The sequence below is a fragment of the Sturnus vulgaris genome, chromosome 1, assembly GCF_052056855.1.
Source record: "Sturnus vulgaris isolate bStuVul1 chromosome 1, bStuVul1.hap1, whole genome shotgun sequence".
NCBI classification, from domain to species: Eukaryota; Metazoa; Chordata; class Aves; order Passeriformes; family Sturnidae; genus Sturnus; species Sturnus vulgaris.
The window spans coordinates 76,502,272-76,517,222 of record NC_142243.1 but is presented as its reverse complement, the minus strand read 5'-3'; the positions used below and the strand labels follow the sequence as shown (position 1 = coordinate 76,517,222).

Genomic DNA, 14,951 nt, shown 5'->3' with positions numbered 1-14,951 from the left:
ACACTGTGTCCACTTCTCCATCACTACTGAAAATCATTACTGAGTAAAAGTATTAAAATTCGCATCAGGGTCATGGAAACCGTTACTTCCCTCCAAATAAATGAAAAATATGTGCCTGCAAACACACACTTTAAAATGAAGGACAAAAATATATTCTAGAAATCTGCCTTTGTCAGATTAGAAAATACCTTTATGATATCTCATCAGTCCATTATTTAATTTTTGGGCTTTTCAAGGTGATGTACATTGTAAAAGCATTCCAGGGAAGTTAATAAAACTTAGACTTTGTGTTGGCTGAAAATCCACACCATATTCCAAGCTTTTTTCCCAGAGGAAGATGGATTTACTTATCTTGAAATTCAGCTTTGCTAAGCTCAGTAGATACCATCCCTGTCCATTGCAGAAGTTCCATATTGTCCAAGGGGTTCAGCATAAATAATACCTGATGTTACTTACTCTGGAGAAAGTGTTTCTTCCTTCCCAGCTCTCATGAAACTGTTCTGAAGGTGACAAAATTAATATATGGCTCTGGGTAACAAAGTGCCTACCAGCAAAAAGACACTCTGCTCGGCTTCCCACAAGCTTGACATCTCCTTTCTTCTGTGTATCCATGCCATTTCATCTCCCAAGGAACTCACAGGCAGAGCAAGCGCAGCCTGAAAATCTGATGTGCACATTTTCAGTGTTTCAAAACATCCTCTCAAACTTCAAACTCCAGCAGAGGCGCTGCATTTCTTCTGGGCTTTAATGGAGTTGGGGATTAACCTTCTTTCCCTTTGTCTTTCGCTCTTGTTTTTATTTGCAGTTACCGTGGTGCTGTTTGCAGCACTGAGACGGCAGCGGAAAAAAGAGCCTTTGATAATTTCCAAAGAAGACATCAGAGACAACATTGTCAGTTATAACGATGAAGGTGGTGGAGAGGAAGACACCCAGGCGTTTGATATCGGCACGCTGAGGAATCCCGAAGCCATAGATGATAACAAATTGCGCAGAGACATTGTGCCGGAAACACTTTTTATGCCGCGGAGGACTGCAACAGCGCGAGATAACACGGATGTCAGAGATTTCATTAACCAAAGGTTAAAGGAAAATGATACAGATCCAACAGCACCCCCGTATGACTCATTAGCAACCTACGCGTACGAAGGTAATGGTTCTGTGGCCGAGTCCCTCAGCTCCTTGGAGTCGGTGACTACGGACGGAGATCAGGACTACGATTACCTCAGTGACTGGGGACCTCGGTTTAAAAAGCTGGCAGATATGTATGGCTCAATGGACAGTGACAAAGACTCTTAATATGCTGTCTTTTTCTTTTTTTTTCTTTTTTTTTTCTCTTCCTCATTCCCAGAAACAGCATTGGGATATGTGAAGTGGCTATTTCTTTCTGTTTCTCCACAGCTGTTTGAAAGGGTTCTCTATTCTACCCATTTGAATTGTCTAATGACTGCAGTCTGTGTGGGTTAGCCATCAGAAAACTTTCTCTGGTATCATTTTATGAGCTTCCAAGAGGCAAAATCCTTATTTTTTTGATTGCATCCAGTTTACCAAGCCAATCTTACAGGCACAGCAGTAGTGGAGAGAAAAAAAAAAAAAGGATCAGATGGGGAGCAATATTTTTAGTTGTTCTGCTTATATTGTAAATTGGAGTATATTACTATTTAAGCTCACTTGCTTTTTACTTGTATTCAGACTATTCAGCTCAGACAACTGCTCTGTCGATTGTGTATTGCACATCCCAATGTAATGAGGTACCCTAGTTTACCCTATGTATTATAGTCAAAAGTAGTGGTGATGGAATGAAGGTTTATTATACAAGTAGAGTAAGCTGAGAAAAGAACATCAAACACGCATTTTACTCATGAGGAGGGTAGAGAGGCTTAATGGTCATTTAAACCTGAGCGTTTCTCTAGAACTCACCATTGCCCCATTGCACTGAATCATACTAACACACACATATATATAGCTCATTGACTGCTCTGTATATATTCTTTGGACCTAGCATTGCTGGAGAGATGTGTGTGTGTGCACGTGTGTGTGGTCAGTAGCCCCAATATATAATTCTTTGATGGTTTCCCCATTCTAACCCAGGCTCGCTTTGCGATACAGGGAAAGGCATCGAATCCAGCTCCAGATTAGGTCATGACTTGGAGGAAGGAACAGATCATAACTGTGCTTTTGTTTGCACTTCCTCAGTCAGCCTCCACCTGCACATCAGTTCAGTGATGGCCACTGTGCTGGGCTCGTTGGAGTCAGGATGTTCATGTCCAGCTACTCCTGCCTGTTCTTGTGTGCAGGAGGAGTGACCTCAAGGTGACTGCCATCCTCTGGGGCAAAAAGAGCAACTGCAGAGGAGGAAAGTGCTTTTTTTGTCTGGACCTTCTCTGCCTGGATGTCCAGGGTGGATTCCTGACTGACTCTCTGCCCAGTTTTGCTATCTGTAAAATGGGGAAATAATGCCTACCTCATCAAGATGTTGCAAGAACTATGTAAGACATTTGGAAAATGCTTTAGAAATGGAAAATGCTGGCATTCTGCCGGAGGAAGTAACTTTTCATGCTTTTGGGTAGTTGTTTCCTTTTTTTTTCTTCCAGACTTGAGCCCTGAATGAACAAATAAGTGACAATTAATGATCATTCCAATGGCCTGAAAAGGGGTGTTTATAATTATAACTAATTTTTTTTTAATAAACTATTCAGCTAGGGTTGTCAAAGACTTCACCAAAAGGTAAAATTTTAACCACAAGTTTCTGTGTGTGTGTTTATCTCCTTTGCCAAGCCAAGTAATTTTTGTCCAGGTGTGAGGTGGGGGAAGTTGCCATAATCTTGGGCCAAAACAGTTTTCTTTATAGCTTGCACACCACTCAGTATTTCAGTTGGCTTTTCCAAACACGTAGTGGCTGCTCTTCAAATCCAGCTATCAAGGAGAGGTTCTCTGGAGAAAACCCTAAGGGGCTGCCATGGGGCATATCCAATTCCAGGAGTTTAATGCCACCTGTGTCCCAAAGTAGGGAACCAGCCCATGGCACTGTGCCAAGGAAAGAATGAATTATTATTTTTAAAAACCTCGTGTGTAACTATTCTTGTTTACTTCAAGAAAAAGTATTTAATACCAGAATTACAGGAATGGATCTATTTTCCTCCTCCCCCAGTTTTTAATGAATCATTTTGAAAATTAAACAGCTCCAATTTACTCCAGAAATAAAGTGAGATGACAAAAAAATTCATAAACAGAAAACTAAGAGTAGTTAAAAATTAGTCCCTGGAATTCATTACTCTTTTTGAGTTAAAGAGAGCACTAAGAGTTCCAAGTATTAGACTTTTAAAATGAAAGCGTTTTAGGTTTTGTGGAGAGAGGGCAGAGGATGAGCCAGCCATGCTGCAGCCCTGGCTGGGCAGGAAAGGACTCGAGCACTGCACACCTGTAGGTGTAGGGCAGCAGCTAATGGCTTGCAGATGCCCAGCACTATAGTTTGGATGCTTTCAGAGTTTCCAAGGGTCCAGAGCCCTCAGCCTCCATGGTGGAGGCATCTCAGAGTGTTTAAGTCCCACAGAGAGTGGTTCCAAACTCCATCACGTAGTGGGGACTGAGCTGTTGCACCCATCATAATGGCAATGGCATGGCTAGAGCTTGATTATGTCCTCTTCAGGGCCCCTCAGTAATTTAAGATGCTAAAAGCCTAGCTCTCTTCCTTCCTGGCTTCTTTGAAATCGGAACTTCTGGGAAGCAATCTGTCGAAAAGCTGGCTCTGGCAGACAGGAGAGACCATCTGGATTTCAGATATGTGGAGGAGCAGCAGATGCTCAGCACCACCTGCCACAGGTGCCTCCCTTTGGGCTGCTGCCCTCACACAGTCAGTGGGGCCACCACATCCCTCCAGGGGCTCTCCCCAGCAGCTTCCTAACACATCCCTTTCTCACCTCTCACTCTGGGGTTGCCTCCAGCACATAGCCCCAAGCTCAGAATCCAGCTGGATGCCCGAAGTGAGCCAGTGACCTGTCCCTTCCCTTCCTTAAGCCTCATGGAAACAGACTGGTGTGTGGAGGGGATCCAGAGGTGTCTGTGAAGCCACACAGGTGTTCAGCCCTGCAAGCCACCTCCAGCTCACTGGGAAGAGGGAAGCGATGGTACTTGGCTGAAGAGACCCCTGGTGCTCTGAAGGGGCTGGGCCACCCTGCATTAGTCACTTCTTGGGTGGGATGACAGGACAGGAGCATCAGTGAGCTCCTTGTAACTATTTTCCTATGTTTGTACAGTGATTTTGTCTGATTTAGTGATTGTTAGTAGCAGTCCAAGCACAAGTTTTGAGTTGGCTTGGGGTTTTATTCCTTTTAATTCAAGGCTGGTTTTATCTTGTCCATTGAGTGACACAGTAAATAATAGAGAGTGGCTACTCGTGCCTGTTATGTAAATATATTATATATATAAAATTATGTTATGTCACCACAAATATGGTGCCTGAATAGAAAATGCATTCTTCTAAGAAAATTTGAGGCAAACTTGCATCCAAATTATTATTTATGCATCTAGGTTTTAAGGTCTATTTCTTTCCTGCAAATTAAACAGATTTAGCATCTCTCACACAGCAAGGAGAGTTCAATTCTTTCTTTTCTTCTTGCTTGGCAGTACCACAAAGTGCAATTTATAAAATCAGTACTGCATTCTAAATATTGAAAGTGCCATATTGCAGTGAATACAAACCTTTGCAGTAGTATTTCTTTGCACTTTGTTGCATGGTGGTGTGCTAGACGATAGAAATGAGTATTTAACAGTGCTTTCACACAATGCTACAATTGTCATTTGTAGATAACCAATTGTAGGACTATGAGCTATGAAGTGGCTTTCAAGGCTGTTTTAAGCCTGCTCTTCTTACAACCACACCTATTTCAGAAGAAGAAATATTATTAGGTAGTTTAGCTAAGCCAAGTAGAGAGATAAAAATGCAGTGAGCTTTTAATTTGGAAAAGCATCTGACCTAACAGCAGGAATCTATTAAAAAATGCCAAGCAATTGAGTGAAGTCAACATGAAGCAGGGAACTGGGAGTCTATTCCAGTCATGTTTCTGCAGAAAATAACATCTCTACGTTTGAATGGGAATAAGGTTTCTAAAGTAACTATTTCATCTTAACTCCCAAGAGAGTCACCTTACCCCAGAAAACTGGTGGGGAGTTGTTTTTGTTTTATGTTTGCTGGGGTTTTTTTTGCCCCAAGAGAACTACTTCAGGTTAAACCCAATTCTATCCCACAGCAGCCCCAGTGTGGGGAGGCCCAGCAGCCCGTGCCTCCAGTGCAGCTGTGCCAGGACATCTCTCAGTGCACACAAGTGCTTGGGAGAGAGCTGAGACAAAGACTTGCAGAGAGCTCTGCACAGGGCTCTCCCAGCTGTTATTTCTATTAAAAATGTGCTGGAAAAGGCAGGTCGTAGAAAAGCATGTCACCTGTACCCACCGAAATATTTTCTAAATTTTTCCTAAGAAACAGATATATTTTTCATCCTACGGACAGGTGTTTCTTCACTGTTAAATGTGAACGGAAGAGGCAACCTTTAAATAATCCACTTTAGGAAGTAGCAGTCCACCTTACAATTTACAGCTTTTCCATTTCTCTGTTATGAAAGCAAAAAAAATTATCTCAAAAAACCAAGAAAATTAACATTTGCAGTACCATACAAAATCAGAACAGTCACAGAGAAGTATAGCAGAGAGAAACGGCTTTAGAGTTTTACAGTTTCAAAACCAGAATTATCCATGTTGAGCAGAACCAAGAGTGGACTTCTAACACTTTCTGATTTACTGACACGCCAGAGGCAGATCTGCATGGTCAGGGAGAAAGACATCTTTTTTTAGACCAAGCAACTTAAATCCAGGCCATTTCCATGTAGATCTCTCGGAAAGAAAGGCACATGTTAAATTTCTGGAGCAGAACTATCTCGATGGTCTTCTGCAGGGTGAATTCCTGACAGTGGTTCTGTCAGAGCAGGTAACTCTGCAATTGTGTTAGCTCTACCTGCCACCACCTGTTAGAGAGGTCTCTCCTTGTTTGCTTTGGCTGTGAGAAGTATGGAAGTGTTTCAGAAGGCAACTGTCCCAGATGGATGCTGCCATCCCCTGCCCATTTGCATTTCAATTAACTCTGCAGTCTGAGCTTCCCCATCAGATGAGAGCTGAAAAAGAAACAGTCATTGTGCTACTTCCAGTGAGTATGACTTATATCAATAAGCTGTGAAAGGCAGGATTTTTCCAACCCATCTACACCTGTGGAATAGCAGCCTCATCCAATAAATGTCAAAGCCACAATATTTTTTGCTTTCAGTTCAGTCTTTAGAAAGAGTCCTCTTCTCAGAGATTGTGTCTGTACTTAAAGAGGAACAAAAGCATATTTAATGTCTACAGACTCGTGTTGTTCCAGAAAGAGAGAAAAACACTGAACTCCAACACAATGCTTTAATACCACTCTCAGCCCTCAGCAGTTTTATTTAAGCCAGCAGAAACAATCTTCATCCTGCCCATCATTTTGCAATATTACACTTTTGAGCCCAGACTTGTGTTTGTCATACACTAAAACAGTTTCCTGCACAGTTCATAAAATTCAGTGGTAGGTATCCAAAAGCCATGGCTGGGGTTAAAAGAAGTACAAGTGTCAGAGAACTGAGCATTTCAGGAAGAAGAACAGGAGGTGAATTGTGTGGGGGGTGAGGGCAGGTTGTCAGTCATATGCAAGGCAAGCCCATGGCATTTAAAAGCCACAAAGCTATCATCTTGTGTGTAGGGTTACTGGATTTCAAAGGAGTTTTTACAGAACCTGCCCTTATCCTTTTTTTCTTCATGTATCTTTTGCTTTCTTTAAAAATAAATTAAGAAAGAAAGAAAGAAAGAAAGAAAGAAAGAAAGAAAGAAAGAAAGAAAGAAAGAAAGAAAGAAAGAAAGAAAGAAAGAAAGAAAGAAAGAAAGAAAGAAAGAAAGAAAGAAAGAAAGAAAGAAAGAAAGAAAGAAAGAAAGAGGAGCTGCTATGTTTAAATTTCTCTTACCATGATGTTGATTTGACAAACAAGGCATAAGTCCAGCAATCCTTTCCATTCCCATGAGCTTTTGACTTTTCCTATGAGACTGCACTATTTATGTAAATATACTTCAAGACACTTTCTATAAGCTTTTAGTTTTCTATGATCTATTACTTTAGTGTTTATTAAAGATACGAACTTATAGAATTATTAAGGATTCAGGTGAATACAACAGAAGGAACGCTGCAAACACTAAATTGTTCTGGATTTTGACACAAAAAACTTCAGAATCACTGTACTGTTTTAATTCTGTGGTTACTTTCATTGCTTTGAAAAATTAAACTTAAAAGAAAGGCCTTATAATAAATGCTATGTGCATCTTAACTGTGTTACAGAGCGAAATCAATCTGGCTGACTCCTATTGCAATTTGTGATTTTTTTAAACCCTTTAAAATAAATGCTTTTTGGTATTGATTTTTTTTTTAAATTAAAAATACTTCCAAACATAAATTGAAAATGATGCCTCCACCTGAGAAGATTTACTTGCTGGCATGCTCCAGCCACACAGTCTCTCATGATGTCATCCCCTGGTTGTGCCAAGGGGGCCTCAGCATTGGATGGATCTGGTCATTGCTCAGCAGGGAGGGACATTTGTGGGGGACAGTTTTGTCGCCCAAGAGGTTTTCACCTAGAACTTCCCTGTGTTGCAAAGGGATCCATGCTGGATTATCTTTTCTGCAGCGTGGATGGGCAATTTGGTTTTGTCAGATGGAAAGTGTGCACTCTCTCCCTTATATTTCCTGTTCACTGTACTGGCTTCTTTTTTGGGGGTTGGGGGGCAGGGGGAAATGAAATTTAAGGATTTGATGAGAAACAAATTTGAACAACAATTTCTCACAGACAGAGTGAATTTGCCTTTTTGCAAATTGATTTTTGTAACAAGTTATTTATATGATATTACTTAATAAATTGTTTTTTCTAACTTGTTTTTTTCCTAATTCTCTCAATCTACATTATGTATTTACAACACTATCATAAAGATAAACCTTTGAAAAGATTCTTCAATGACTTTGAGACAAAGGGCTAAATTGACTCAGTCTTTGAAACTCCATTCTTAAGTGTCTGGCTTGCACCATGCTATGAAAGCAGCAGGATCACTATTCTGTGATCATTGAGGCCTCCCAAGAGTGGTGTAATTCCAGAAGACATCATTAAGTGATGCTTACTACAAGGAGGATATTAGTCTATGATCACAAAACTAATTTTGACTACCCAAGGTTTGCCAGGAAGGCTGCAGAAGCTTTGTCAAGGTAAAGCATGCAGAATGCCTTTGTTTAAGCATATAAAGATCACATAATTTATAATAGCACGGTTCAGTTATTTGTCTTTCATCATGTGAGATTAAAAAAAGTCTCATTGCACTTACAGAGAGTCCAAATGTCAATTGCAGTATATTTTTACATAAGAAGAACAACCTCCAAGAGAAAATTCGTCATTTTAATACTCCCTTAGTAAAAGAACTGTCTCTATCTCCAGAAATTCCATCATATTTAAAGGACAAGGACAAAGAAAAGAGTAGTAAAGGTCACAGCAAAGTAGTACTACATTAAAAGCATTAGAATGAAGCACAAAAACCAAACAGTTTAGCACTGAAAACCATATGGGGTTTATGAAAGGACTAAGTTGTGTAACTCATGAGAAATAAGCCCAAATATCCACCTGCAACCTTTGGTGGACCTCCAGAAGGAAACATCTGTATGAACATAAAAAAAAACCAAAAACAAAAAACTAGCTTTTAAAAACAGGAGATCACAAGGATGTAAATACAGAAGTTTACAGTTTTTATTTACCTCATTATCTGAACACCAAGCCAGGGAAACCAAGCACGGTGCTGTACAGGGGGAAGCATGTGCTGCCCACCTACAGCAGAAATACACACAGAAACACACACAGGTGAAAGCGCCTGAGAGAGGCTGCAGGGACCCCGTCTCTCGGCTCTGTTTGTGCACCAGAGCAGCACTGCGGGTTTCACAAAACATCAGATTGGGCTTTTCATCCTCTAAATAATGGCAGTAGCAGCAGAAGACATCCTGGTTGTCCACCTGCTGAAAGTGGGACAAACTCTGCAACCCTCCACATGCACTGAGAGCAGAACTGCTTTTATTTATGTGACAGAGAAATCTGTCATATTTCTGGTCTTATTAGATTTAATATATCAAAGAGCACGTCAGTCATATAAAGGTTAGCATTTCAGCCAGAAAAAATATATTTGGTTTTCCAACATTAATTTACCAGGTTTATCCATGTAAAATTACTCCCCCCACAACAAGCAACACACCAACCATAACCTCCTGCAAATATTAATCTTTCATTTATACTACCAAAGTCATCACAGAGATAAGTTAGCTAAACAAGCCATTAAAGCCAACAGGCTTTTACTTTTTTAAATTCTTGTTGAATTTTTTTCCTCTTCTGCCTCTCTGCTCCAGTCTTTTGGGACTCCACCTGGAGTGCTGCATCCAGCTCTGGGATCCCCAGCAAAGGAAGGACATTGACCTGTTGGAGTGAGTTCAGAGAAGAGACACCAAGATGACCAGAGGGATGGACTTCCTCTCCTGGGAAGAGAGGCTGAGAGAATTTGGATTGTTCAGCCTAGAGCAGAGAAGATGTGACCTAATTGCTGCCTTCCAGTACCTGAAGGGACCTGGAGGGCCATGAAAGATGGAAAGCATTTTTTTGCAGGAGGGGGTGGTGACAGGACAAGAGGGAATGGCTTCAAACTGAAGAAAGTAGGTTTAGGTGAGATGTTAGGAAGAAATCCTTTACTGTGAGGGTGGTGAGGCACTGGCACCCGTGTCCCAAAGAAATGATGATGCCCCATCCCTGGAAGTGTTCATGGCCAGGCCTGGATGGAGCTCTGAGAACTGTGCCTAGTGGAAGGTGTCCCCCCTGCCCATGGTAAGGGAGTTGGAGCTAGATTATCTTCAAGGTCCCTTCCAATCCAAGTTATTCTGTGATTCGATGAATTTCAAGGACAGCTCAAACAAGAGAGCCAAAGAAAAGAGCAAACATTTAAGATGCTTTAATGCTTGCATAAAAATTGCAGGAATGATCACTTAAATGAGCAGCCAAGCAAATTCAGTGTTGGTTCTTCCTAATCTTACTCTCATGCAATGTTCCTTTCAACGCTGTAATTGAAATTTGAGTTTGTTGGATAAGGCACACATTTAAAAAAAAAACAAACCAACATATTCTATTCCAAAATCTTTTAAGATTTTCTGCTTTCTTGTCAACACTAGTACATCTTTCCCTGATTGCAGTATAGACAGTAATTAGCAAATACCCACTCCCTGCATTTTTCTCCAAACTGACTGCTACAACTAACAGTTTCTCAGCAGCTGTCTATCTCCACATCAGATCCTCAAGCACCTCTGTTCCTCTAATCAGAAAGGCTGGTTCCACTTCCTTTATTCCCCACACAGAAGCAAACATGAGCATCATCAGAAGTCCTTGGTGACTATTTCTAATTGCTCCAATACTCATTACACATTTTTTGACCTTGGCAAACCACAGAGTGCACAAAACCATTTATATTTTTACTAGTTGTGGAGGCACTCATGGCCTGATAGGACCTTCTCACCATATCCTACTTTATTTAAGCAAAAGAAACAAACTTGCCATGATCAAGAGAACAGAGTCAGGAAGACAGGGGCAAGCAAGGGACTACCCTAGTCTGAAAATTCCAAAAACCTTTGGGGCTGTTCCTCCTTTACAGAAGGAAAAAAGAAACAAAAACCAAAACCCTAAAACAAACAAACAATAAAAAAAACAAGCCAACACCCCCCCTCCCCCAATCAAACAAAAAAAAAACCTAAAACCCCAGGAATTTCCTAAATACAGCTTTCCTTGTACCCCTTGTTGGAATTTTGCCTTTCTTAACTCAGAACTTCAGCTGGCTGGCTGCTCATGCATGCATCTTAATTAATAACCAAATGTGTAAATCCCCTCCTGATTGCTTTTACATGTTTTTCTAAACATCTGCTTCTACCTTCATTGTTAGACAAAGCTGCTCTCTTCTACAGCTCAGCTGGGGAACTTATTTCTCTCTCTCTCAGAGTGCAATTGGGTATTTCATGTCAATTATCTTAATTGGAAGCAAGCTTAACCCATTTCCCAATTACAACTCCAGCTTATTAGAACAAACAAACTCTCAAACCTCCTCTAATAAAATAAACCCAAAAATGCCCCCAAAGAACAAACCTAAACTTTGGTAACAAGGCATTAAAAAGAGGACTGAATAAAAGAGCTGCTGGTAAGTGAGAGGTGAGTAAGCTGGAATAGGGCTGTAAGGAGATGGTGTGGGTCTGACTGGCTTGGTCTCCAACACAGCATTCCCCTAAGTCTGTTCTCTGGGAGCTCACTGAGGGACCACTCCTCAGCCTGGCACTGCTTCGTGTACTTTTATGTCTCACATCCCAAGGTGTAGCTGTCAGAACTAAAAATAGAGGCAGGTGCCTCTTTGTTTTGCCACTGCTGGGCATTGTGATGGTCTAGCTTTTTTCAACTGTTCTGAGTACAGAGCCAGGTTCTCTCTGCCTCCTCCTCCTCACACATTGCTCCCAGACTTTATCACTTGTGTTCAAACAGATATCCACTTAACCACTGCTGCCAAAGACAAAAAGCCTAAAGAGAAAAGTCATCCAGAGACAAAAGGGCCAAGCCACCTGCTCCTGCTACGAGTTATGGCTTGGTTAGCTGTGGCTCTTCACATGGCCTTCACTCTCTTTCTTGCTCATTTTTGTGTTCCAGTGTCAAATCCATACCAGACATATCCTTTATTACACATCTGTGAAGACAACAGATTAAAGCCATTCTATTTGGCTTCCCAGGGATGTCATCACCTTTTTGAGTGGCATCTACCTTTTATGCACACTCAGGATACTAGTCTGAGAAGCTATGTGTAGAAATTATTCCACATGTTATATTATTTGCACAGAATAAATGGGCCAAACATTTAGGCCATGAAGTTGTAATATTCTTGTCCACCTGCAGCATCTGCCAGTTACTGATCCAATCATGGGTGTTTCCCCCTTGCCAGGATTGCATTTTCAGAGATATTGATTATAATGCTATTTTGATTTTGTTGTTTTCTGGTATTGTCAACATTTCTCTAAATAATTTCTACAGTTGTTTTTGAGAAACAAAGAAAAGTCAAAAATGTACTTTTGAGATTCACCGCTCTAATATCTTTGTATTTAATCAACCTCTAATATAATATTGATTACAAATACCATGGAGACAAGATATTGGTGCTTGTCTTTAGAGCAAGTACTCTTTATTGCAAAAAGAGTCTTTCAAATGTTTTGCTCCCAAAGATCCATCTGGCCCATGGGCTCTCTCACAGTCAAAATTTTATCATTGATCCTGGCAGAAGGGAGATGGGACTCCTGAAAGGCAATGCAGATTAACTGTCTGATGACCAGCACTAAATGCAGCAGAGGACAAAAAGGGATTCAGATAGTACATGTTGCTCCTGAAGACTGTGAAATAAAAGAAACACGTGTGAATAAAGATCTCTGGCAGGAAGGTCATGATACATAAAACATTGTGCCAAATACTCAGCATTCCATGTTATAGACCATTAACCATTACCTTGCAAAACCAAATCAAAACTCTCATTGTATGTCAGCTGAGACATCATCAAACCCTGTCAGCTGTCTCCTTTCTCTCTCTCAATTCCTCTCCACTGGAAGGTCATGTCTTTCCTGCAGGCAGTGGTTGCTTTGTGCCAGCTCTGATCACCCCTCCTGCATGCCTAGCCTCCAGACCAATCGGATCAAAGCTGAACTGCAAACTTTTATTTCACTGAGCTCTTGTTCTTGCATCTCCTTTCGTTTATCCTCTGGGTAACCTACATATTTTCAGAAACATTTATACCCGATATTAACTACTTATATATATATACATTATTTATAAAAAGCTGTTATGCTAACGATTGCACAGTCTTATCTTACTTTCTCTTGACATTTGAAATCCTGGCAGGTACTTTTCCAGCTCTCTGCTTTACCCCTGCAAGTGTGAATAGACTATTCACATTACACTGATGCAGCTAGTTCTGGGCACTCACTAGGTACCTTTTAATTATTGGTAAACTCCAAAAGCCCTTTTCTCCAGAAGATATTTTGATTATTCAAGGGAAAACACTTCCCCATTTAGGCTGCCTTCCCACTGCCGAGTCTCTCTGGGACAACAGTGAGTTAGACGCCACCAGAACGCTTTCTCTGCTCCTTGGCAAATAAGGCACACATTTTTGTTTGGTGTAAGGAGTGTTGATTTTGGGAAAGAAAGACACAAATATCATTCCTCCAACACTGAAAGGAAGACCCAAAAAGTAGCTTTAGGAAAACCTTTTTCCTATGCACAAGCCACCAGCTAGTATTCTCTTCCTACCCCTCCATTCCCTTACAATCAGCCATGGAGGAGAGAGACAAGAGTCTGTGTTTGTCTCACCTAAGTGCAAAGAGGGTTGCCACTGAAGGAAATGTAAAGGAGTGTTGAGGGGCAGCTAGAGAAACATTGCTCCTGGCAGAAATATAACTTGGACTGTCATAAAGTGTTAGTGGCCCTATTTACATCTCTCCTATAAACCTGAACCATTCGTATCAGGGGTGGTCAAGGGGAGCTCAGAGATTTAAAGACTACTCCAATAAAAGGTTTTGACTTCTATAAACCTGGAGGCTCAGAAACTGACTTCTAATTTCTTTGCATATGATGATTATTTAGTCTGCCTGTTCAGGGAAACTAAAGGCACTAGTCCTGGTGCATAATGTGAGAAATGTACATCAATCTGGGCAAGATTCATGCACTGCTTTTTTCAAGTCTGGAACATGGATTCAAACTCTAATCAGTCTGAACTGTCACTTTAAAAAACACTTCCACGCTAGTATAGATATGCTGATATGCTTCAGGTATGAGAGTTCTGTTTGTGACTAAATGTAGACTTGTAACTAGTGTACTGTTAGGCACTGCTGATTTCAGTCCTCAGAAACCCTGCTGCTTTACATCAGACTTCTCATCTGTTTGTGGTAGCAACTTCAAGTCATTTACTATAAAGTCAGAATAAGAATACCTAGAGCAAGAAGGTTTGGAGAGAACTCACAAATGTGAATGTATTCTGGGACATAATAGGAAATTAGGCAGAACATGATTTTTTCATTTATTGCAGAGGGGTACACCAGTACTTTTGTATGAAGCCAATTTCAATGAAATGAACACTGTAGCTGTCCCCTCCCAAATGGAGCAAGTTTGTAGATATGGCATTAATTGCTATTATTGTCCTGGATTAATGCAGTACCCTCCTTTGCTGCAAATGGTTCTGCACTTGTAGGAGGATGATTGTCTAATCAGATGTTGCTTGCCATGTCATAGTTTTATGAAGTTAACTTTGTTCTGATGTACAGTAATTATATATAAGTCACACTAGGATGCATAGTTTAAATGAATAAAAGACACTTTGGCACATTCTGGCTGTAAAAGGTCTTGGAGTTAGTTTATTTAGAAAAAAGAGAAGAAGGAAATTAAGTTCTCAGACTCCTATTACAGTATGTGTACAGATCACTGCATCTGTGCAGAGCAACAGAGCAAGCCAAGGAATAATTTACTACACTATCAAAGAGAAAAAATTGTTGATATTACCAAATATTTAGTGTTACTAAAACATTTATAGCCTTTTTATGCAATCTATTCGGTACCTGAAGAGTCTAAAACTCACATACATGTAGGTGTTCAGGTTCTTCCTGTGTTACAGATAATTCAATCTCAAGAGTGACTTCTCTAAAAAAAAGTGGTTTTGTCAAGTGAAAAAAAGGTCAAACTTCTTGTATTTTCTCATATTTACTTCTATATATGCTAGAAGAAACGAGTCTGCCAGGCATAAAGATACATTTTATGTCT

At 40.5% G+C, this 14,951-nt stretch overlaps 1 protein-coding gene across 2 annotated transcripts in view; it reads left to right on the top strand.

Moving 5' to 3' along the window:
• Positions 1 to 7,980, top strand: part of CDH6 (cadherin 6) — a 103,248-nt gene extending 95,268 nt beyond the window's left edge. For both annotated transcript variants that reach the window (XM_014872403.2, XM_014872405.2), the window contains exon 12: positions 806 to 7,980. In XM_014872403.2, coding sequence (XP_014727889.1) covers positions 806 to 1,296 — 491 coding nt within the window. In that variant the 3' untranslated portion in view covers positions 1,297 to 7,980. The remainder of the gene's footprint in view (positions 1 to 805) is intronic.
• Positions 7,981 to 14,951: the final 6,971 nt, after the last annotated feature.